At 33.2% G+C, this 24,107-nt stretch overlaps 1 protein-coding gene and 1 long non-coding RNA gene across 3 annotated transcripts in view; both read left to right on the top strand.

The window, feature by feature from the left end:
* LOC127733930 (protein FAM193A-like) overlaps positions 1 to 24,107 on the top strand; it is a 38,352-nt gene that overhangs the window by 1,572 nt on the left and 12,673 nt on the right. For both annotated transcript variants that reach the window (XM_052243406.1, XM_052243405.1), the window contains exons 2-13: positions 4,001 to 4,163; positions 4,633 to 4,682; positions 4,880 to 4,966; positions 8,099 to 8,223; positions 8,556 to 8,714; positions 9,317 to 9,527; positions 10,213 to 10,337; positions 14,922 to 15,069; positions 19,054 to 19,169; positions 19,504 to 19,599; positions 20,243 to 20,479; positions 21,861 to 22,203. In XM_052243406.1, coding sequence (XP_052099366.1) covers positions 4,001 to 4,163; positions 4,633 to 4,682; positions 4,880 to 4,966; positions 8,099 to 8,223; positions 8,556 to 8,714; positions 9,317 to 9,527; positions 10,213 to 10,337; positions 14,922 to 15,069; positions 19,054 to 19,169; positions 19,504 to 19,599; positions 20,243 to 20,479; positions 21,861 to 22,203 — 1,860 coding nt within the window. The remainder of the gene's footprint in view (positions 1 to 4,000; positions 4,164 to 4,632; positions 4,683 to 4,879; positions 4,967 to 8,098; positions 8,224 to 8,555; positions 8,715 to 9,316; positions 9,528 to 10,212; positions 10,338 to 14,921; positions 15,070 to 19,053; positions 19,170 to 19,503; positions 19,600 to 20,242; positions 20,480 to 21,860; positions 22,204 to 24,107) is intronic.
* On the top strand, positions 4,985 to 7,680 carry LOC127733941 (uncharacterized). The gene is made up of 3 exons (XR_007997297.1): positions 4,985 to 5,473; positions 5,806 to 5,971; positions 6,802 to 7,680. It is a non-coding gene; the product is annotated as an uncharacterized LOC127733941 (long non-coding RNA).

The raw sequence follows: 24,107 nt of genomic DNA, 5'->3' as shown, positions 1-24,107 counted from the left end.
AAGTAAATACATGAATATTAACTGCAACTTGATAATCTAAAGAAATTTCATATTGTAATTCCGAATTCATTTCGTAGTTTACAATCAAATTAATACATCCGGTTTTTAGTTGTAAACGTTTGCCCTCTAAATCTCTCTTCAACCTTTTACAAAACTTCTTGTTGTTGATGCTGCAAATCATGGAATTTTAAGTCCTAAATAATTACTAAAATAGCAAGAAAACAACATGGGAACCTGAAAGACAGCTTGTGGTCATTCTTGACTAAGAGGGAGCCATGCAGGCTTGACATTGAAATTGTTACAGATGACAATTAATGAAAATATTGGTTATTCTATAATGAAATAAATATAATAAGCAATATATCAGTCTGTTCACCATTCCTCATGCCACACTGTAGACGGGAGATTTTGTCATGGTGAAAAATCCTCAATCATTAATTTCATCTATGGAGATCCTTGTTAAACCTTGATGCAAAAAAAAGGGGAAGGACTGTAAAAGTAATAATCAGTTTTTGATTACTAAGGGTCGTAGAAAACGAAGAATATGTTGTATCCAACATTTAATGACCTTTCGAATCTGGTGTTAAACAGGGAATCATACATTTAGACAAAACTATTCATTGGTTAAAATTTTAACTGAGACCCGAAGCAAGGTTAAATCTGAACCATTTAGCCAAGGATTTAACAAAGGGTTAGATTTAACCACAGGACGAACAACAGAAAATAACTTCGGGTTAAATTTTAACCTAGGATATTTAACACTTGGTTAAAATTTAACCAAGAGATGAACAACCGGGTCCAGGATGCATGATTTTCTGTCTTGACACGTCATATCAAAACTGAGATGCCCTTGGGATGCATCCTGGTTACATTATCTGAGTCTTATTATCATAGATACTATCCTATAGCTTTTAAAAAAACTTGAAACCATTCTTCTTGTCAATTTATTTACCAGTAATGACTTCCGTTTTCATGCATTGCTTGCAGTAAAGGTAAAAAATACATTTGTTAAATAGAAAATATGAATATAAGAAGATATGGTATGAGTTGTTTGTCATTTGAACAAGGTTACTCTGAAGCCAGAAGGGCAAGAATGTTAACAACAACAGGGTATAGTATAGCCTTCAACAATGAGAAAATCCATACTGTATGGGTTTGGAATAGGAAGAGTACAATGATTTGGTTGTTTGTATACATGAATATATACTATTGTAGAGTACGAAGACTAAGGTACATGTATTTTATTGTGACATGTGTGATGTACATGTAAGTTTACATAGACAGGGAGAAGATATTTTTGATGTATGTTTTAATTTGTATTAATAAAGCATATTGTTTAATATTCTGTATTTTTTTTATGAAAGTCTTATTATGTAGGAAACAGTAACTGTGTGAAATAACTTGTACTATATTACTTGTAATGATTGTAGTCTGAAACATATTCATAATTGAAGCAAATAAGTTTTAATTAACATTTAATTAAGTAAAGTTAGAACAATTACAATATTATGATTTTCTTGAAATATTGAATTACTGTCATTTGAATATTTGATAAACTATTTGAAGTTCATGTTATAATTTACCAGTTCATAGTAATAATCCACTGAATGTCTTGTATTTTTGTGATGATCCAATTGTAGCAACTGTAGTAGATAGTAGTAAATATCGTAGTAAATCCACGCACCTTGCTTGAATTTTATGAATGAAATGTACTGACATGCGCAGTGGAACCCATGTGTCACTTGGGACGATTTTTCAATAAAAACACTATTTTTACGTTTCGGCAACTGTTTTCAAATACTCTTTGTAATTCCTTTTAGTATTTGTAGTCAACGTCTTCAATGTTTTGCAGATGTTAATGCTCACTATCCTTGATATTTGTCATTTTGGTTAGCCGGTGACACACATAACTTTTGGCAATGTTGTTTACGTATTGTGACTTCCGGTGAAGTTTTATTGGTGTATTTTTAGCTACTATAGAAATTTGTTTAGTACCATGCAAAATTTGTTTATTATATGACTGTTACTAAAATTGTATATTATTATGATTTTTGTAATTTATTTGAGATTTCAAATATTTCGTTGGACAGCAAGCGCGCGATCCAACAATTTTCCAACTTTACCAACAATCCAACATTGACGTAATTTCGACGCTTGTTCGTCAGTTCTGCTTAAATCTTTGGTCGTTACAGTTAGTATTTTATTTCGCTCATCAGTAATTATTGTCAAAATGGTTAATTTTTCTCACAAACTTCATTTTTTTTGGGGTTAAATTGTAAAGGAAAATAGTAAATTTAGCGTTTTCTAAGTTAAAAGGAATATTTCAGTTTTTGCGGACTCTTAGGAGCCGGACTCCTACATTTTTGATCTATTGCTTAAAGTAGTTTATTCTTTTGGTAAATTTCGGAAAGTTCTTTAAATTGTTTTAGAATATCTTTTAAGTTAATTATCGTATTATTGCTGGCAAAGCTTTATTTCTAGTTTATCTTTTAAAGTTAGGATTATTGAAATTGTTCATTGTATTTCATGTTACTGTTAACGTTTGTCTTATTTTTTTAATAAATACAATTAAATAGGAAAACATTTGGCAATTAAGGGATAATTTCCTAAAGGTCTGGAAATTATAATAAACAAAACAGTTTATGTAAGGTATAAACTGTATTTCATTGTTAGTTTTTATTCAGGAAATGTTCTGAATATAACTAATAGTAATAAACATTTTTTTATGTAACTGGTGAGGTATCAGTTATTACTATAACCAAAAATGTCAGAAAAAGGTATTCTGACTAAATTCACTTGAAATTAGTATTTTCTGTAAGGGTAATTTATTTTCTTGGTAATATAGCAGGACTCAGCCTTTTATGTATTTTTCTAACATACCAACATACAATTATATTGGTAATAGCAAGTGTTATATTTTTTTTTAGAATTGCACGGACAAAGTTATCCTGCAATCATGAAGATTTTATTAATCATCTCTTGAGTGTAGAGATAAATTATTACATGTATACTGAATAGATTCTTGTCATATCATTTAAGAGTCTATAATTTAATTATCTTACTACTTAAAATTGTTGTTTATCCTGAATATTAATGAAAATCTCTGATTCTCAAAAATGAATAAAATATAGAAACTTATATATGTTACTTTTAACAAATGCCTATATTATACTGACCAGATCATATCTTGTCATACTGACTTAGCAATTTCCAAAACACTCATAATTTTGAGTAAAACTTTTGGGTCAAGCATTTCAAGCCCCTGCCCGCTACACTATATTAATCAGACTTACTTGAGGAAGTAATTATAAACATAACCAAATAAGAAAGGTCAGGTAGAAACTCTTGGAGTTACAAATGTATTGTCCTTTGGACTCATCAGAATGACAGAATCACTGGAACTCAAAATACCATTGTGAGAACTCTGTATAGACTCAATAAATGATATTGTCAACCTTTTGTAGACTTAAGTGATATTGTTGTTCTGTTGTAGACTTAAGTAACATTGTTGTTATGTTGTAGACCTAAGTGATATTGTTGTTCTGTTGTAGTTGTTATGTTGTAGACTTAAGTGACATTGTTGTTCTGATGTAGACTTAAGTAACATAGTTGTTCTGTTGTAGACTTAAGTGACATTGTTGTTATGTTGTTGACTTAAGTGATATTGTTGTTCTGTTGTAGACTTAAGTAACATTGTTGTTATGTTGTAGACTTAAGTGACATTGTTGTTATGTTGTAGACTTAAGTCATATTGTTGTTCTGTTGTAGACTTAAGTGACATTGTTGTTCTGTTGTAGACTTAAGTGATATTGTTGTTCTGTTGTAGACTTAAGTGACATTGTTGTTCTGTTGTAGACTTAAGTGATATTGTTGTTCTGTTGTAGACTTAAGTGACATTGTTGTTCTGTTGTAGACTTAAGTGACATTGTTGTTATGTTGTAGACTTAAGTAACATTGTTGTTCTGTTGTAGACTTAAGTAACATTGTTGTTATGTTGTAGACATTGAGAAGATTGGAGAAATTGATGGATGCAAGTGATGATGCAGATTCTTTAGAACTGTTATCTCTGTCACGTGGACCTAACCCTTACCTAGATAAGGAGAGATGTTTGTTGTGTGGCTGCGAAAGACAAGATCCTCCTGAAGCTGCTGCATATAAAATGGGTAAATAAAATAAGATACATTCAATTCTAGCATTAATGACATTGATGTTGAATATTTGATTATTGTTATTATTTGATCCTTGGTATTGTTAAAGAATTGAAGGCATATTTTGTAATATTAACGACATATTAATGGAAGTATTGAAGCACGCTATGCATGAAGGTGCTTGACAGAAATTAAACAACTTCCTCAGATTCTTCTACTAACATGAAGTTCTTTCACCTGCTTTTTTGATTTTCCCATACCAAAGAATTCACCACAAATTTTACATTTATTATATGTAGGTGGCAGGCTATACAAAAAGAAAGACTCCCACATTTTGTATAATGTTGATTTACAACATGTTTCATGTATATAACACAACAAATATATTATTCTAAAAGAACATTGAAGGGAAATAAAACAAGATTATTGCATTATAATTTATCATGTTCAGTAACTCGGTGTTATTGTTTTTTTTTTCTTATAGAAAATTCTGATTGTGAGAAGAGGGCAGTTGAAACAAACTTATTAACACAGGTATTTACAATGTAGCTCGTATATTTGTAATGTTAAATTGGGTGTAATGCTTATTGGTCTTTATTAAGAAAGTAGTTTACATAGCAAATATTCAGTAAATTTGAACAATAAATATTTTCTGTATTGAAGCTTTTAAAAAATGCATGCAGATTTCTTGCATGAAAAAATAAGTTTTGTTTGAATTTCATTTTTTACAGCTTCCATTATGGGTTTGTCCAGAATGTCGAAAGTCAACTGACCAAGAAATGGAGAAAAAGATGTCTTCGAATATTACAGGATTTATGGTAAACACATATCTATAGTTTTTAGCTCACCTGGCCCGAAGGGCCAAGTGAGCTTTTCTCATCACTTGGCGTCCGGCGTCGTCCGTCGTCGGCGTTAACTTTTTACATTTTGAACTTCTTCTAGAGAACCACTGTATGGAATGAAACCAAACATGGCATGAATGTTCCTTATGAGGTGCTGACCAAGTGTTGTTACTTTGTAGCCGATCCATCATCCAAGATGGCCGCCAGCGGGGGACTTAGTTTAACATAGGACCCTATGGGAAATGCATACAAATGACTTCTTTTAGAGAACCACTGAATGGAATGAAACCAAACATGGCATGAATGTTCCTTATGAGGTGCTGACCAAGTGTTGTTACTTTGTAGCCGATCCATCATCCAAGATGGCCGCCAGCGGGGGACTTAGTTTAACATAGGACCCTATGGGAAATGCATACAAATGACTTCTTTTAGAGAACCACTGAATGGAATGAAACCAAACATGGCATGAATGTTCCTTATGAGGTGCTGACCAAGTGTTGTTACTTTGTAGCTGATCCATCATCCAAGATGGCCGCCATCGGGGAACTTAGTTTAACATAGGACCCTATGGGAAATACATACAAATGTCTTCTTTTAGAGAACCACTGAATGGAATGAAACCAAACATGGCATGAATGTTCCTTATGAGGTACTGACCAAGTGTTGTTACTTTGTAGCCGATCCATCATCAAAGATGGCCGCCAGCAGGGGACTTAGTTTAACATAGGACCCTATGGGAAATGCATACAAATGACTTCTTTTAGAGAACCACTGAATGGAATGAAACAAAACATGGCATGAATGTTCCTTATGAGGTGCTGACCAAGTGTTGTTACTTTGTAGCCGATCCATCATCCAAGATGGCCGCCAGCGGGGGACTTAGTTTAACATAGGACCCTATGGGAAATGCATACAAATGACTTCTTTTAGAGAACCACTGAATGGAATTGAACCAAACATGGCATGAATGTTCCTTATGAGGTGCTGACCAAGTGTTGTTACTTTGTAGCCGATCCATCATCCAAGATGGCCGCCAGCAGAGGACTTAGTTTAACATAGGACCTTATGGGAAATACATAAAAATGTCTTCTTTTAGAGAACCACTGAATGGAATGGAACCAAACATGGCATGAATGTTCCTTATGAGATGCTGACCAAGTGTTCTTACTTTCCAGTCGGTCCATCATCCAAGATGGCCGCCAGCAGGGGACTTAGTTTAACAAAGGACCCTATGGGAAATACATACAAATGTCTTCTTTTAGAGAACCACTGAATGGAATGAAACCAAACATGGCATGAATGTCCCTTATGAGGTTTTGACCAAGTGTTGTTACTTTGAAGCCGATCCATCATCCAAGATGGCCGCCAGCGGGGGACTTAGTTTAACATAGGACCCTATGGGAAATACATACAAATGTCTTCTTTTAGAGAACCACTGAATGGAATGAAACCAAACATGGCATGAATGTCCCTTATGAGGTTTTGACCAAGTGTTGTTACTTTGTAGCCGATCCATCATCCAAGATGGCCGCCAGCGGGGGACTTAGTTTAACATAGGACCCTATGGGAAATACATACAAATGTCTTCTTTTAGAGAACCACTGAATGGAATGAAACCAAACATGGCATGAATGTCCCTTAGGAGGTTTTGACCAAGTGTTGTTACTTTGTAGCCGATCCATCATCCAAGATGGCTGCCAGCTGGGGACTTAGTTTTACATAGGACCCTATGGGAAATACATACAAATGTCTTCTTTTAGAGAACCACTGAATGGAATGAAACCAAACATGGCATGAATGTTCCTTATGAGGTGCTGACCAAGTGTTGTTACTTTGCAGTCGGTCCATCATCCAAGATGGCCGACAGCAGGGGACTTAGTTTAACAAAGGACCTATGGGAAATACATACAAATGTCTTCTTTTAGCGAACCACTGAATGGAATGAAACCAAACATGGCATGAATGTTCCTTATGAGGTACTGACCAAGTGTTGTTACTTTGCAGTCGGTCCATCATCCAAGATGGCCGACAGCAGGGGACTTAGTTTAACAAAGGACCTATGGGAAATACATACAAATGTCATCTTTTAGAGAACCACTGAATGGAATGAAACCAAACATGGCATGAATCTTCCTTATGAGATGCTGACCAAGTGTTGTTACTTTGTAGCCGATCCATCATCCAAGATGGCCGACAGCGGGGGACTTAGTTTAACATAGGACCCTATGGGAAATGCATACAATTGTCTTCTTTTAGAGAACCACTGAATGGAATTGAACCAAACATGGCATGAATGTTCCTTATGAGGTGCTGACCAAGTGTTGTTACTTTGTAGCCGATCCATCATCCAAGATGGCCGCTAGGGGGGGGGGGGGGGGGGGCTTAGTTTAACATAGGACCCTATGGGAAATACATACAAATGTCTTCTTTTAGAGTACCACTGAATGGAATGAAACCAAACATGGCATGAATGTTCCTTATGAAGTGCTGACCAAGTGTTGTTACTTTGTTGCCGATTTACTGTTCAAGATGGCCACCAGGATATTTTATTAAATAACGGGACCAATATTAATCAAAATTTGGCCTCAATCATTATTTGGGTATCTGTTATGATTTTTATCTATCTTTACATGATTTCTAAAACCAAAGTAGAGTCAGGTGAGCGACACAGGCTCTTGAGAGCCTCTAGTTTTATTGCATTATACTTTTTCTTGTGCTGATTATTTAGCCTTTTCTTATGCTGGTTATTGAGCAGATTTTGCAAAAAAAATAGATGACACAAGCCAAGACATATCTTAACTAGTAAATACAATCTTGCTTTGAAGTTATACTAGGTTAGTTTACCAATTATTACTAGAAATCTATTAAGGGCGGTCCTATATAACATACAAGGGACACAACTTAGAGTGAGTGTTTTTGTACAGTGAAAGTAACGAGTAATTCTAAAATTGCCTTTATATATGGTTATCCCCATTTTTAAAATGCCTTCCCAGGGTACCATGTTGATTTTAGTGGACCAGCCCTTATTTTATACATGTATGCATGCATTGGAAATTTATTCAATTATAGGAGCTTGTATGATTACTTAACTTTGTTTATTTTTTGTAGGATCCTGATTTACCACCAGAACCATCGTCTCCTCCTTTCTTACCTGAAGCTGCTCTACGATTCAGTTCACCGCCAAACACCAGTAATGGAAGCATGTGTTCTTGTGATGCTTGTAAGGAAATGAGGTTAGTTTTAATAAATGATAAATGTAGTGTACAAATAGCAATCATTTTAAACACTCTATGCAAAGCTGGTTATTGATTTGATTTTGATAAGATAATTTTAAGACAAATATCAGAAGAAGTCTCTTTTTCTCAGATTATCATTCTTGTAATTTTGATTTGAAAATTAATAAATGATTCATGTATGTTAATTAATTGTCTTAAAGGAAAGAGTATGTAAAAAGAAATGAATGTTTATTATATGTCATCAAATTAACAATGTAGCTATGCAATAAAGCTTTGGCTTTTGTTTAAATCACTACAAGACAAAATTGACACTTTTATTAAAATTATAGAGAAATTGAAGCACAACATGATCTAGAAACACAGGAATTACAGAATTGTTGGACAGTGTTACGGAAGTTAGTGCGAGTTATGTATGGTAGACGTGAAGAAGATATTACCCCAGATAATGACACACCTAATGAAGAGGAAGCTAGGGAATTGGTAGATAGGTAGGTCTTCTGTTGAAAATTACACACCTTATGAGGAGGCTAGAAAATTGAATCGTTTGGGGTCTTCTATTGAGAATGATATACCTAACCAGGAGAAGTCTAGTGAATTGGTCAAAAGAAAGGAACACTATATAAAATGATGCACCTAGTGAGTAAGAGGATAGGAAATTAGGTAGATACATGGAGAATGAGGCACTTATTGCCACCTAAAGAGGATTGGTGAATATGGTCAAAAGACAAGTTTTCTAAATAAAAAGATGCACCTAATGCAGAGTAGGCTAGGAAATTGGTAGATAGGTAGGTTGCCTATGGAGAAAACCACACATACATTTAATAAGGATGAGCTTGGGAATTGGTTAGGTCTTCTTTTGAGAATAACACACCTAATAATGATTGATAGATAAGTAGGTATTCTACGGATGACTCAAGGTACGGTAATACTTCCATATTTATTACTCGGTTCTGGAAGGGTATTGCAAGTATTTTTTAATCCAAAATTCTGGAATATCTGTCAGTTTGAATTAGAAAAATGTCAGAATATGATCATAGTGAAACTTGACCAATTGCTGAAAGACATTTTTATAAATCTTTCTATTTTTCAGACTATGCACAAGAGACCCACACCAGTTATTTTTAAGATTAGAGTCCCAAGTGAGGGAATTTGTTATAGAGATGAAGGTGAAACTTTTAAAACAATTAAATTCAGGATACAAGACACCTCCTGAAGCTAAAGCATTCATTTCATTGTTATTAGATGAATATTGTCATTTATGTGGTGTATCAAGGAAGATGTCGGAAATATTAACAAAACTGGTAAGTCTGACAATAGACATGTAACCCAATTAATTTTGAAAAGATTTTTGTTAAAAGAAATGTCCCAAACAAAAAAACTATTCCATGGTTGTAACTTAAAGGAGTAGGTTTGATAAGGCCCTAATATGATTCCTTTTTATGAAGACGCAAATGGCACAAATTTTGATTTCCCACAGATTCAATGAAAACAGGTAAATTTTGTTTGATTTTTAGCACTGGAAACATTAGAGCACATGAATGGACAAAAAAGATCTTTTAACATGTTTGATATAACAACTTGCATATCATACTTGAATATTTAGTTTGTTGAAGCCTGCACTCTGTGTTTCCTAGGCCTAAATTAGTTGAAATCTAGAAGATTTTGTTACTTTTACCTAAATCGCTATTTATGGCCTACTTGGGGTGTGTGAATATCAATGCTTTATAATAAAATTTTGACAATAAAAGTTATATTTCACTTTCAACATGTCTTTTCATCAACTTGAAATATTTTTTATCTGGAAAGAATGAACTTAATATTTGGGCTAAATATGGCACTTACTAAACCTACTCCTTTGTATTAAATATTGCTTTATAACCTCAAAGATTTTGATTTTGAAGCAGAATTTAGTGTTTGAGTACAAAGAATAATATGTGTCTAACTCCAAACTCTTTTGAACGTTGATAATTTAAGAATTTATTTCAGAAAACTGACCATCTTGCCAAGTTTAATGTGACATGGGAGTTACATAACAAACATTTATTCCAATCAATAGCTTATACTGAACCATCTATACAGAGCAGTCTTCATTTGATAATAACACAACTAAGGTAAGAATTGATAAATATCTACACATCAATATTAACGAAAATTACACCATTCAATTTAGAAATAAAAATTTCAAATGAAATTAAATTTGATGGGCGGTGAAAGATTTTGAAATTTAGGAGAAATTTTATACGCCCGTTTACGGGACGTATTATGGTATACCTTTGTCCGTCCATCATCTACATGTCGCACAATAACTCAAAAACGCTTTAACCAATCTGCATGAAACTTTGGTGAATTGTTTATATCTATTGACGTGAGCTCCCATTCGTTTTTTATAAATTTTAGATTTTATGTTTCTGAGTTATTAGGTTTTATTCATTAAAAAAAGGTTTTTTTTCCAGTTTTGGGACAACAACTCAAAAATGCTTTCAGCAGTTTTCATAAAAGTTTGGTGAATTGTTTATATCTATTGACATAAGCTCCCTTTCGATTTTTTATAAATTTTAGATTTTACGTTTCCGAGTTATGGGATTTTATTCATAAAAAGGGGTGATTTTCCAGTTTTCGGACAATATCTTTAAAGTGCTTTGAGCAGTTTTCATGAAACTTTGTTGACTGGTTTATATCTATTAAGCTAACCTCCCTTTAGTTTTTCATAAATTTCTGAAATGACATTGAGAAGTTATTGAACTTTATTCTTTAAAAAAGCGACGGGCGTATCATGCCCTCATGGCACAGCTGTTTATTCAATATAAATTCCATGAGTTAAAATATTATTAATTTTTGAGTAAATCAAAGAGGAGCTGTCTGACATGTTCAGTGATTTTTCGTTAAAGTTTTCAATAGTCTCAGATATTATTATTTACTTTAAAATCACATGATATTTGTACTCAGCCAGTAGAAGGTTAATGTAATACAATAATTTTTTATGGCCAGCTTACTATAAAAGATGATGTTTGGCCTGTGCCTTCATCTGTCTGTCTGACATTCCCTGTCATCAAACGTATCAAGGGATCCACACCTCCACAGTACTATGCTTAATGTTAGATTGGAATTATGTACAGTAATATCAACATTCCATTATTTGAAATGTTAAAAATGCCCTAGGGAGTTGCATCATCAGCTTTAGCTAATAAAATAATTGTATTCAATATCTCAACAAGTCAATAACTTCCTTTTATGATTTTGAATTATTATACACTTTTGGAAATGCATCTTTTGTCTGATGTTCTTCAATAATACATCTGTTTCTTACTTCTTATTTTGTTCAGACACACTGGTACTTTGATAGTAAGTAGAACCAGTATATTTCTAATGAATTTTTGATATTGAAATATCAACATTTTATTACTATAAAGATCATGTCAAAGTCCCACATTTGGTCTAGCGTACTGACTCTTGAAAATTAGAACTCCGGTACATTGTTCCATGTTTATCTCTGATTTTATTTGGAAGTTGGCCCAAGCCATCCAAGTTAGAGATTTCCTTTGCACCATTCTCTGCTAGTTGTGTCATCCATTAGTGTAATGACCATCCAAGGATTGAAGCATTTTCAATTCTGTTTACATTTTGACAGTGCAATTATTGGAGTTTACCAGATGTGTAAGCCTTATTCAAAACAGACATACAAATCATTGTCCCAACTCTGTTTGAGTTATTGCCCTTTGACCAGTTTTAAGGCAGTCAACTTTAAACACCATGGATTTTCTAGACATTCCATTTAATTTTTATTGGCAATAATAGGAACCAGTGGCTGGGTTTTTGACTGACACAGACATATTTGAGTACCAGAAAATTAGCTATGTTTTACAAACTGATCACTTTCATGTGTAATTGAAATGTATATATACTGTGATTTATAACTGTTAATTAGTTCCCTACTGACGAAGTCGAAGGGGACTATAGGTTTGCACTCCGTCCGTCTGTCTGTCCATCGGTCAGTCCGGCAAATCAGTTTTCAACATTTTTTTCTTCGTGCTTGAAGATATTAATTTGATATATAGTTTACCATGACAAGTTACAGATCAAGTTCAAATTTTGTTCCGGTCTGATGATTTTGTGCAGAGTTATGGTCTTTGGACTTCGAAAATTCATGCAAGTAATCAGTTTTCCGCACTATTTTTTGTCATGTTCGAATTTTGTTCTGGTCTGATGATTTTGGACAGAGTTATGGTCCTTGGACTTTGAAAATTCAGTAGTTGTCATTTGTTGATGTGGTTCATAAATGTTTCTCGTTTCTCCCTTTTATACGACCGCAAAATTTTTTTTGGGATCGTATAATGGTATGATGTCGTCGTCGTCGTCCGAAGACACATTAGTTTCTGGACAATAACTTTAGTTTAAGTGAATGGATCTCTATAAAATTTTTTAAGAAGGTTCAATACCACAAAAGGAAGGTTGGGATTGATTTTGGGGATGATGGTCACAACCGTTTTGGAATTAGGGGCCCAAAAAAAGCATTTTTCTAGTTTCAGGATATAAACTTGTGTATAAGTATTTTGATTGCTCTGAAATTGTACCACAATGTTTAATACCACAATTAGAAGGTTGGGATTCATTTTAGGGGTTATGGGGCCAACAGTTTAGGAATTAAGGGCCAAAAGGTGGCCAAAAACAAGCATTTTTCTAGTTTCCAGACAATTACTTGTGTGTAAGTGTATGGATCTCTCTGACATTGTACCACAAGGTTCCATATAACAAAGGGTAGGCTGTGATTGAGTTTGGGGTTAATTGCCCCAAACATGTAGGAATTAGGGGCCAAAAAAGGGCCAAAAACAAGCATTTTTCTAGTTTCCAGACAATAACTTGTGTTTAAGTGTATGGATCTCTCTGAAATTGTACTACAATGTTCCATACTACAAAGGAAAGGCTGGGATTGAGTTTTGGGGTTATTGCTCCAAGGGGGGTTTCCAAAAGTTGGGGGGGAGGGATTTTTATTTCCAATTTTTTAAGGGATTTTTTTTTTTTTCAAATTTTTTGAATTTTTGAAAAGTTTCAAGAAGAAATCTTCAATTGCACAGTATTGTGCAATAGATTTGTAAGATCTTTGACCACATTTATTTTGTGTCAGAAACCTATATTATGTCAAAAATTTGATCACAATCCAAATTCAGACAGTATCAAGCTTGAATATTGTGTCCAAATTTGCCCAAACTGTTCAGGGTTCGACCTCTGCAGTCGTATCAGGCTGAGCTCAGCGAAGCATTTTATTTATATAGATTAGACCATTGGTTTTCCCGTTTGAATGGTTTTACACTAATAATTTTTGGGGCCCTTTATAGCTTACTGTTCGGTGTGAGCCAAGGCTCCGTGTTGAAGACCATACTGTGACCTATAATGGTTTACTTTTATAAATTTTGACTTGGATGGAGAGTTGTCTCATTGGCACTCATACCACATCTTCTTATATCTAAGTAATCAGTTTTCTGCACTTCTTTTTGTCATGCTTGAAGACATTGATTTAATATTTGGAATATAGTTTTACCATGACCAGTTGCTGATCAAATTTCGAATTTTAATTGGTTCAAATGATTTTTTTGCTGAGTTATGGTCCTCAGACTTAAAAAATTCACACAAATAATCAGTTTTCCACACTTTTTTTCGTCATGCTTGAAGATATTAATTTGATATTTGTTTTATAGTTTACACCATGACAAGTTATAGATCAAGCTAGCATTTTGTTCCAGTACAATGAACTTTTAACCGGTAGGGGACTATGTATTGCCATGCAATACTCTCAGATTGCTTGTTCATTTAAGAAATAAACAGGGTTTTCCCTGGGTCAATTTTCTTTTTCGCAACCTCTTTCGCCGCCAAATAACATAAAAATATTTTTCGTTTAAAATTTTCCTTCTTGCTAACAAAAAAATTCAGTTTGCAGCATTGTTGTCTAATCTATTATAATTCTACATATCTATTTTTAAGTTAACATTGTAATAAATAAACACTCAATAACAACAAACATTTTCATTTTTAAAGATGTACTGTTAATTGCAATATAAATCATCAAATTATTAAATTTAATTTCTGGGAACACAGGATTCATCTTCAATGAGTTTATCGGATACTTCCCGACTAGTTGATGGATACATAATAAAGTCAGAGATTTTTCTTACTATTGAACATTTTTCTTCATTGCAACATTTTTTTTCTGGACCTTCGTTAAAAAAAGTTGAGACATAAAACTTTGCTTCAAACACTTACGTCGCTAAAATAAATTTAAAGTACCCACTTCAAAACAATTATTTCTAACAAAAATGTAAACAAATCCTTAAGGTGACATGCGATGCCATTTAACCTCACAATTTCACTAAACAAGACAATCAACACCTTTATTGATTAGTCCATTGCTGCCGATAGCTATAAATCAATCAGCTGGTTATTGATTTTCCTTCAAAATCATAACGAGTGACGAGTTCAAGGTGTAATCTTAGTATTGTCTGAGAAACCCAGAAAAAATAAGCAAGATGGACGAAGTCCAAACGTTATATTTCTATCGCCAATAATCAATTTTTATTTTTTCGCAAAATGCGAAAATGGTGGCTGCCAGCATAAACCCTTAAATAAATCAATATGTCATGAGTAAAAATATCCTATTAATATACTGTATTCAAAATGTATTGTAACATGCTTATTTATTCTAGGATGGGTGCTGCATCGAAAGAATCTTATAATGAAGATACCTACCCTAATTTGTTACATAGATATCTCAAGTTTGATGATGAAATGTCAGTGATATCTGTTGTATGGAGGGATAGTCAACAGTTGATAGAACAATATAATGAAGAACAGGTAAGACGTACAAGCCATTTTATTTATTTTTGGGCAATCCTGAATCTTCAGGCCTTTTTATGCAGCAGAGGGGGCACTATGTTTTATCTTGTCCGTCTATGTCCTTCCTTACGTCCCAAAATTAGTTTCTGTTCTTTAACTTTAGTTTCCCTCAACCAAATGTTATGAAACTTATTTATATTCAATGCTTATTACCACCAAACACAGATCAAGTTTGAAAATGGGTGGTGTCACCTTTGCTGTTCTCAACTTATGTTGCTTTATAAATGGAAAAATTGGATTTGCAGTTTCCACACTCTTAATTTTACTTTGCCACAACCAAATGTTCTGAAACATATATACACTGCTTATTACCACCAAACACAGATCAAGTTTGAATATGGTTGACGTCACTTTTGCTGTTTTCGAGTTTTTATACGACCGCAAAAATTGAAAATTTTTTGGTCGTATATTGGTATGACGTTGGCGTCGTCGTCGTCGTCGTCGTCGTCGTCTGGCGTCGTCCGAAGACACATTGGTTTTCGCACTCTAACTTTAGTTTAAGTGAATGGATCTCCATGAAATTTTACCATAAGGTTCAATACCATGAAAGGAAGGTTGGGATTGATTTTGGGGGTTATGGTACCAACAGTTAAGGAATTAGGGGCCAAAAAGGGGCCAACAATAAGCATTTTTGTAACTTCCAGACAATAAATTGTGTGTAAGTGTATGGATCTCTCTGACATTGTACCACAAGGTTCCATATCACAAAGGGAAGGCTGTAATTGATTTTGGGGGTAATTGCCTCAAAATGTTAGGAATTAGGGGCCAAAAAAGGGGCAAAAAACAAGCATTTTTCTAGTTTCATGACAATAACTTGTGTGTAAGTGTTTGGATATTTCTGAAATTGTACTACAAGGTTCCATATCACAAAGGGAAAGCTGGAATTGAGTTTGGGGGTAATTGCCCGAAATGTTTAGGAATTGGGGTCCAAAAAGGGGCCAAAAATAAGCATTTTTCTAGTTTCCAGACAATAACTTGTGTTCAAGTGTATGGATCTCTCTGAAATTGTACTGCAAGGTACCATACCACAAAGGGAAGGCTGAGATTGAGTTTGGGGGTGATGAATCATAAGGGGGTTCAAAAAATTTTGGGGGGGGATTTTTTTTTTTCTTTTTTTTTTTCTTTTTTTCCTTTTTTTTTTCTTTTAAAATTTTCCATTTTAAGTTGGTTATTTCTGATTAATATTTAAAAGCAAATAATAATGATATGGTAGGAGATACACACCAAACAGGATGTGTAAATTATTATATAATAAGTATTGTGCAATAGCAAGAAATTTTCAATTGCACAGTATTGCGCAATAGCAAGAAATCTTCAATTGCACAGTATTGCACAATAGCAAGAAATCTTCAATTGCACAGTATTGCGCAATAGCAAGAAATCTTCAATTGCACAGTATTGCGCAATAGCAAGAAATATCCAATAGCACAATATTGCGCAATAGCAAGAAATTGTCAATTGTACAGTATTGTGCAATAGCAAGAAATAATCAATTGCACAGTATTGTGCAAAAGAAGATACTTCGTATAAATTGCTTATTTCTTGATCAATTTCAATGGGGTTTTATTCTTGAATTCTTGGGGTTCTTTAATATGCTGAATCTAACCGTGTATTAAGTTTTTGGATTTTGGGCCCCGTTTTTAAATTGGTCCACATTGAGGTCCAAAGAGTCCAAAATTTAACTTTGTTTGATTTCATCAAAAATTGAATTATTGGGGTTCTTTGATATGCCGAATCTAACCGTGTATTTAGATTCTTAATTTTTGGTTCTGTTTTCAAATTGGTCTACATAAAGGTCCAAAGGGTCCAAAATTAAACTTAGTTTGATTTCAACAAAAATTGAATATATGGGGTTCTTTGATATGCTGAATCTAACCATGTATTTAGATTTTTGATTATGGGCCCAGTTTTCAAGTTGGTCCAAATCGGGGTCCAAAATTAAACTTTGTTTGATTTCAACAAAAATGAATATATGGGGTTCTTTGATATGCTGAATCTAACAGTGTATTTAGATTTTTGATTGTTGGGCTCCGTTATCAACTTTGTCCACATTGAGATCAAAAGGGTCCAAAATTAAACTTTGTTTGATTTCATCAAAAATTGAATATATGGGGTTCTTTGATATGCTGAATCTAACCATGTATTTAGATTTTTGATTATGGGCCCAGTTTTCAAGTTGGTCCAAATCGGGGTCCAAAATTAAACTTTGTTTGATTTCAACAAAAATTGAATATATGGGGTTCTTTGATATGCTGAATCTAACGATGTATTTAGATTTTTGATTATGGGCCCAGTTTTTAAATTGGTCCACATTGAAGTCCAAAGGGTCCAAAATTTAACTTTGTTTGATTTCATCAAAAATTGAATTATTGGGGTTCTTTGATATGCCGAATCTAACCGTGTATTTAGATTCTTAATTTTTGGTTCCGTTTTCAAATTGGTCTACATAAAGGTCCAAAGGGTCCAAAATTAAACTTAGTTTGATTTTAACAAAAATTGAATTTTTAGGGTTCTTTGATATGCTGAATCTAAACATGTATTTAGATTTTTGATTATGGGCCCAGTTTTCAAGTTGGTCCAAATCGGGGTCCAAAATTAAACTTTGTTTGATTTCAACAAAAATTGAATATATGGGGTTCTTTGATATGCTGAATCTAACCATGTATTTAGATTTTTGATTTTTGGGCCCTGTTATCATTTTTGTCCACATTGAGATCAAAAGGGTCCAAAATTAAACTTTGTTTGATTTCATCAAAAATTGAATTCTTGGGGACCTTTGATATGCTGAATCTAACCATGTATTTAGATTTTGGATATTGGACCATAATAGGTGAATGTCCAATTTAAAATTTTTAAGTTCTTAGACCACATTCATTCTGTGTCAGAAACCTATGCTGTGTCAAATATTTAATCACAATCCAAATTCAGAGCTGTATCAAGCTTGAATGTTGTGTCCATACTTGCCCCAACTGTTCAGGGTTCGACCTCTGCGGTCGTATCAAGCTGCGCCCTGCGGAGCATTTTATTTATATTTATAAATGGAAAAATTGTCAAATTTCCAGTTTCCACACTATAACTTTACTTTGCCATAACCAAGCTGAATTAGTACATTGACTCATGAATATTTACAAGCGGGGGATCTGTGGACACATTCTTCTTTTATTTAGAACCCAAACCACCCATAATATTAAGTTTTCATTTTATAATTCTAACAGATTTCTAAAAAAAAATGTGACCACCCACAATTTTTTAATTTGGGTGTCTCCCATCTGTTAAAATCTGGAACAGCCCTTGATGAATTTTATCAGAGGATATTATTCAAAAATAATCTAAAGTTGGCATTTGAAAGACGAAGACAATTTTATCTTCCTTTAAATATTGATGAAAAATAACAATTATGCTTAAAAGGTAGATTCTGTAAAACAAACCGTATTTTAGGATTCTTTGATAAAAACAATTGCAACAACAGTTAATTGTGTTATATCTTATTTTAAACCCAGTTTATGTTAAACACTACATCTGACATTATCTTATTTTAAAGTGATTGTCTCATTTGTTTGATACTTTGTCAGGCATGTCAGGGGAAGCCAATTGCAAAGTAAAACACTATCAGTAATATACTGTGAATTTGATGACTAAAACTCAAATTTATTAACGGAAGGCTTGAAATATGCATGTCAGAATAGAAATGTGAGTTTTAAATAATAATATCTGATCACAATGGCGCTTTATACATTTTCCCATTAATTGCAGTGTTCTCCCCAGTATTTTCAAATAGCACTGTTTCCCTAAAATTAAAGCACCACATTTAAAATACATTTTATTAATAATTCTTTACTGATGCCTCCATGGTACCGTAGTTCTAAAAGGCCCTGGAGAGTAAACTGAATTGAAAATTGCATTATTTTGTGAATTCATAGTATATTTTTCTTTGATATATAGGCTGCCTTAAAATTAAAACAGAAGATGTTAAAAGAAGATTGGGAATTTTTCAAAGCACAGCGTACTATATTAGAACAACAGGTTGCAAAGAACGACCAACCACTTCCTCCTCATAAGTAAGTTTAATTTAGTTTACTTATAAACATTCAAATATATTGAATATTAAAAGACAGCCCCATTTGACTTTGTTGGTATATTATAGTCGTTTTACAATGTCAGACCTGTCTTATAATGTAAGTATTGTAAAAGCAAAAGCCATTGTATAATTCTTGCTAATTGGCAAAAATAAATGGAAGAAAGGAACTAATTGTCAGGGTTTGCACTTTTGATTTTTTGATCTCTTATATTTTACTTTTAGAGCAAGATACAAATAATAATATCTTATCAAATACATCTATTTTTCAATTTTTGTTTTAAACATTTTGTTAATTAACATTTGTGTATTCCTAGCTTTGAACAACAGTTTACAGAAACAATGAGGATGATGTTACAAGGCACCAAACCAAGTCAGGAAGAATGTCACTGCCCTAGATGTAATAGAAAAAGGTATACTTAATCAAGTTGGTAGAGACTTAATAACCTAAAGTCTTTTGTTTTTGTATTTGAATAATCTTCAACCTCTGAAACACAGCTTGAAGTTACTGTTATATTGCTCTTTTGAACAATTTATTCATTTATTCATGCATGTAACAAATATTTGTCTCTCTATGACAAAGTTGTGGAAATTGTAGTTGGGCCAAAAAAATGTAATATTTGTGATAAGGGCATTTTGAGGGGAACTAATGACAAGTCAATAATATTTGGTATACAATTGTTAAATTGTTACTTGTATTAGAAATAGAATTAGCACATCTTATTTCCACAGAGGTTTTTTGGCACTATCCCCTCAGTCAGTCGATTGCCCTTTAACTTATGCATGGTTTATATGCTCTGCACTATCAGTTATAGCCCAATGACTTTGAAAGTTTTGCATACAAGCTAGACACATTTCTGTGTCAACAGTTTATTACTTTACTTGAGACAATGTAACTACAGAAATAAATCTTTCTGTTAAGGTCCATTTCATAATAAATACTTGTAATATATAACTGATATTTGATACAGATAGAGTTCAATAAGAATCCACACATCTCAGTTGCAAGACTCAATTGACTTTTGAACTTTTGGAATATAAAATGATGTTTTTCAGATGTCCCTGCGATGAGTGTACTATAACACACATGATTACATGTGGTATTATAAACCCTGAAGCATTAGAAGATCAGGAGAATTCCAGTCACATAAACTTCCTGCATGATCCTAACCGGTATCGTATAGATGTTAGTCCGCCTTCTATGTCCAGCACTACATCCAGTAGTGGTTCTTCTAGTCCAATAATGGTTGACCATGAACGACTCACTCTTCCATTTGATGAGACAGGTGACAGGTATGTGGTCAAATCTAATGGGAAGCAATTGATAGTCTGTTTATTGTATGCATTTTACAAAAAAAGCAACATGGACAAAATTGTCAGTCGACTCCTTATAATAGGACTTATTTGCCCTTAAATCTCAATTTTTACCTTTTTATTTTTGCGGTCGTAGAATGGTATCACGCCGTCATCGTCGTTTGAAAACATTGGGTTTCCGGACAATAACTTTAGTATAAGTAAATAGAAATATATGAAATTTAAACACAAGGTTTATAACCACTAAAGGAAGGTTGGGATTGATTTGGGGGGTTATAGTCCTAACAGTTTAGGAATTGGGGGCCAAAAAGGGGCCCAAATAAGCATTTTTCTAGTTTCCAGACAATAACTTGTGGAACGGTGTATGGATCTCTCTGAAATTATACCACAAGTTTCCATACCACAAAAGGATGGTTAGGATTGGCTTTGGTGGGTAATGGCTCAAACCGTTTAGGAATTGGGGGGAAAAAAGGGGGAAAAACAAGGGTTTCCTTGTTAATGGACAATTACTTTTAAGTACAATGTTTTGTGTTTGGATTACCTCCCTTACACTGCTTTTAAATTATGTATAAAGAAATGTTGTATTGTCTTGAGGTGATTAGCTGTCAATTCAAATCATATAACCAATTCTAAGTTCTTTGACTACAGTTATTCTGTGTCAGAAACCTATTATGTGTCAAATATTTAATTACAATCCAAATTCAGACCTGTATCAAGCGTGAATATTGTGTCCATTTTTGCCCCAACTGTTCAGGATTGGACCTCTGCGGTCGTATCCAGCTGCGCTCGGCGAAGCAATTTATTGCCTATTATCTTGAAAATTATAATGAAAAGAGAGAGAAAATTTAAAAAAGTAAAAGAGATCATTAATACAATAACAGCAAAAAAAGCCAATTTATCATCAGCAAGACAAGATCTTAAAAGAAAGCAACATGGCCAAAATATCAGTCGATTTTAAGGAGTAATTGCCCTCAAATGACGATTTGTTTCTCATGATTTACATCACCTTGAAAACTTAATGGATATGCAGAAATTTTAAATAGCAAAAAGGATTTGCAATAGATCTATTAATATGTCAACATGGCCTTTTATTTCCTATACTTTGAGTTTTTCAATATGTTGAATAAACAGTTTTTCACCACACTTTTCTCAGAAACTACTGAACAGGATGACTACATATTTGTCACTAGCTCAACAATGATAGTTTTACCAGTAATATGTGTGGGCTGTTTCTGATCTGACAAACACCTACTATCTGTTTTCTGATACTTTCCATAATGATTGGGTATGCTAAGCACGACAATGTTGTTATTACTTGAACTTATTGTGATTTCAAAACATACTTTATTCTTTTCTTCAGAAATACAGAAGAAATCCCAGAGGAGATAGAAGGAAATAGTCAATCAGACATTGATGATGAGGAGGAAGATGATGACTATGATGATGAGGATGATGATGAAGATGAAGAGGATGATGATGAGGAGGACGAGGAGGAGGAGGATGACGATGATGGAGACAATGAAAATGAGGATGAAATAGACAATGAAGATAAAAATGATGGCTTAGAAGAACAAATTGATAATAAGAGTATTTCTGATCTGTCATCGTCATGGCCAAATGATGATGAAGGAGCAGAAGAATTAATTAACTCAGAAAAATGTGACTGTTATCACTGTGTATCACAAGCAAAAGCTGAACAAATGGTAAGTTTTAGAGAAAAAATACATAAGGGCTGTTCCAAAATTTTCCGGTGGGTGGGATGGGAGGCACTCAAATTAATTGAATATGAGTGGTTGCATTTTCCACAGAATTTTGTAAGAATTATAAGTTAAATGAACATTTTATTTTATGGGTGGTTCCGGTCCTTAAAAAATGCCTTTCATGCCCTCCATGGTTTCATTCTGGAACAGCCCTAAAACAAGACATTGAAAACCTAAAGACCCAGCAACATAAACCCCACCAAAAAACGTTGGATGAACTCAGGTACTCAACAAGGGTAAGCTGTTCATGTTTCAATAATTGAAATCATCATGATTATAATGCTCACAAAAAGTGTCAATAAGATAAGTAATATTTAAAGGTATAAAAAAGATAAGAACCGTAATATTAAATGGTATAAAAAGAAAATGGATGGGATTGTGGCTACAACTAATATAAATTATTATTCTTCATGTCAAAATGCCAGATTTTGATTGGTTAAAGGGGGGCATTAGCTGTCAAATTCATGTTCACCGATTTGACTCAAATTCTTATATTTGACTTATAACATACTAAAACTCATATCCAAATTATAAAAAGTCTAAAATAAACAATTTCGATGCATTCACTCGATAGTATATATCAGCATTTCGATTGTATTTTAGTCTAGACGCCATCTAATTAACCATCAAGGTGACCTCCAAAGGTCATATAACCCTATATATACATAAACATAGATATAAATAGGTTGCGAACTCGTGCAATTGGATTTTTCTAGGTCTGTTTGATTTCATATTATAGGTTAAAAAAATATGTTAATAATCGTTTTTTACCAGTATAAGAATGAGTTTTTCTAGATCGAACCAGTCAACCAAATGGTTTACCCTTGTTTCACTTTCAATGTTTACATTCTTTTCCATTTATTAACTAAACACGCCTAGTTCATGCGTAACCCAACTCTAGCTATAGGGATCAATTAAAATTCACATGAATACGGATTCAATGAGGTCGAATTATTCACTTGCAAGTGAATAATTCATTAGCGATGTTTCTTTGCTTAATTTGACAAACTGAACCAAACTGGCTGTTAAAAAGCGAATTATTATTTCACTAATTTACTTTCATTAATGATTGAACAAAAAAATCATATTTTATTTTTGTTTATATGTCGTAGCTAATGCCCCTTTAATACAAGGGAGATAATTTACTCTATCCCATGGCAAATACTCTATTACCCTTCACGGAGACGCTTGATCAATTGTGTGCTTTATTAAATACGGATGGTGGTTATGTACAGGACGTCAAAGTTTATTATTTTGAATTTGAAATTTAATAGACACTAATGACAGATTATTCAGTATAATAAATTAAATAACACATAGCTGAGAGAATGATAGAGCAAATTGATTACCCTAAAGTTACGAAAAGATATTGTCAACTTTGGCTTAGTTGGGGTTACAATCTGCTCTATCACCCTCTTAGCTATGTGCTATTTATATAATGTTGTACTTGATGTGATGCGTATATGATAGAGTTTGTCAACTGCATTTGGTTTACTGAGCATGCCAGTTTTCTCCAAATAAAACTGATGACTATGAAAAAAATGTGTAAATTATGAAATTAAAAAACCATTGAAATGATAAATAAAATTTTAGTGTATATTCTTGTCGGTTTATGCTCATTAACACTAAGTATACACAACAATAATAATACCATACCAGCTAAATGTCTATTTAAATGAATCAATAATTTTATAAAAATAACATTGCATAACATTAGAACATAAAATAACATGGAAATATTCTACCAACAGTGAAAAAAAACCAAATAAAGACAGAAAAAGAGTGCTTTATATTCAGCATTATATGTTTATTGCTTGATATATTACTCTATTCTAAAAGAAAATACA

The sequence above is a fragment of the Mytilus californianus genome, unplaced genomic scaffold, assembly GCF_021869535.1.
Source record: "Mytilus californianus isolate M0D057914Y unplaced genomic scaffold, xbMytCali1.0.p SCAF_3, whole genome shotgun sequence".
Classification (NCBI taxonomy): domain Eukaryota; kingdom Metazoa; phylum Mollusca; class Bivalvia; order Mytilida; family Mytilidae; genus Mytilus; species Mytilus californianus.
This window is presented reverse-complemented; position numbering and strand designations above follow the sequence as displayed.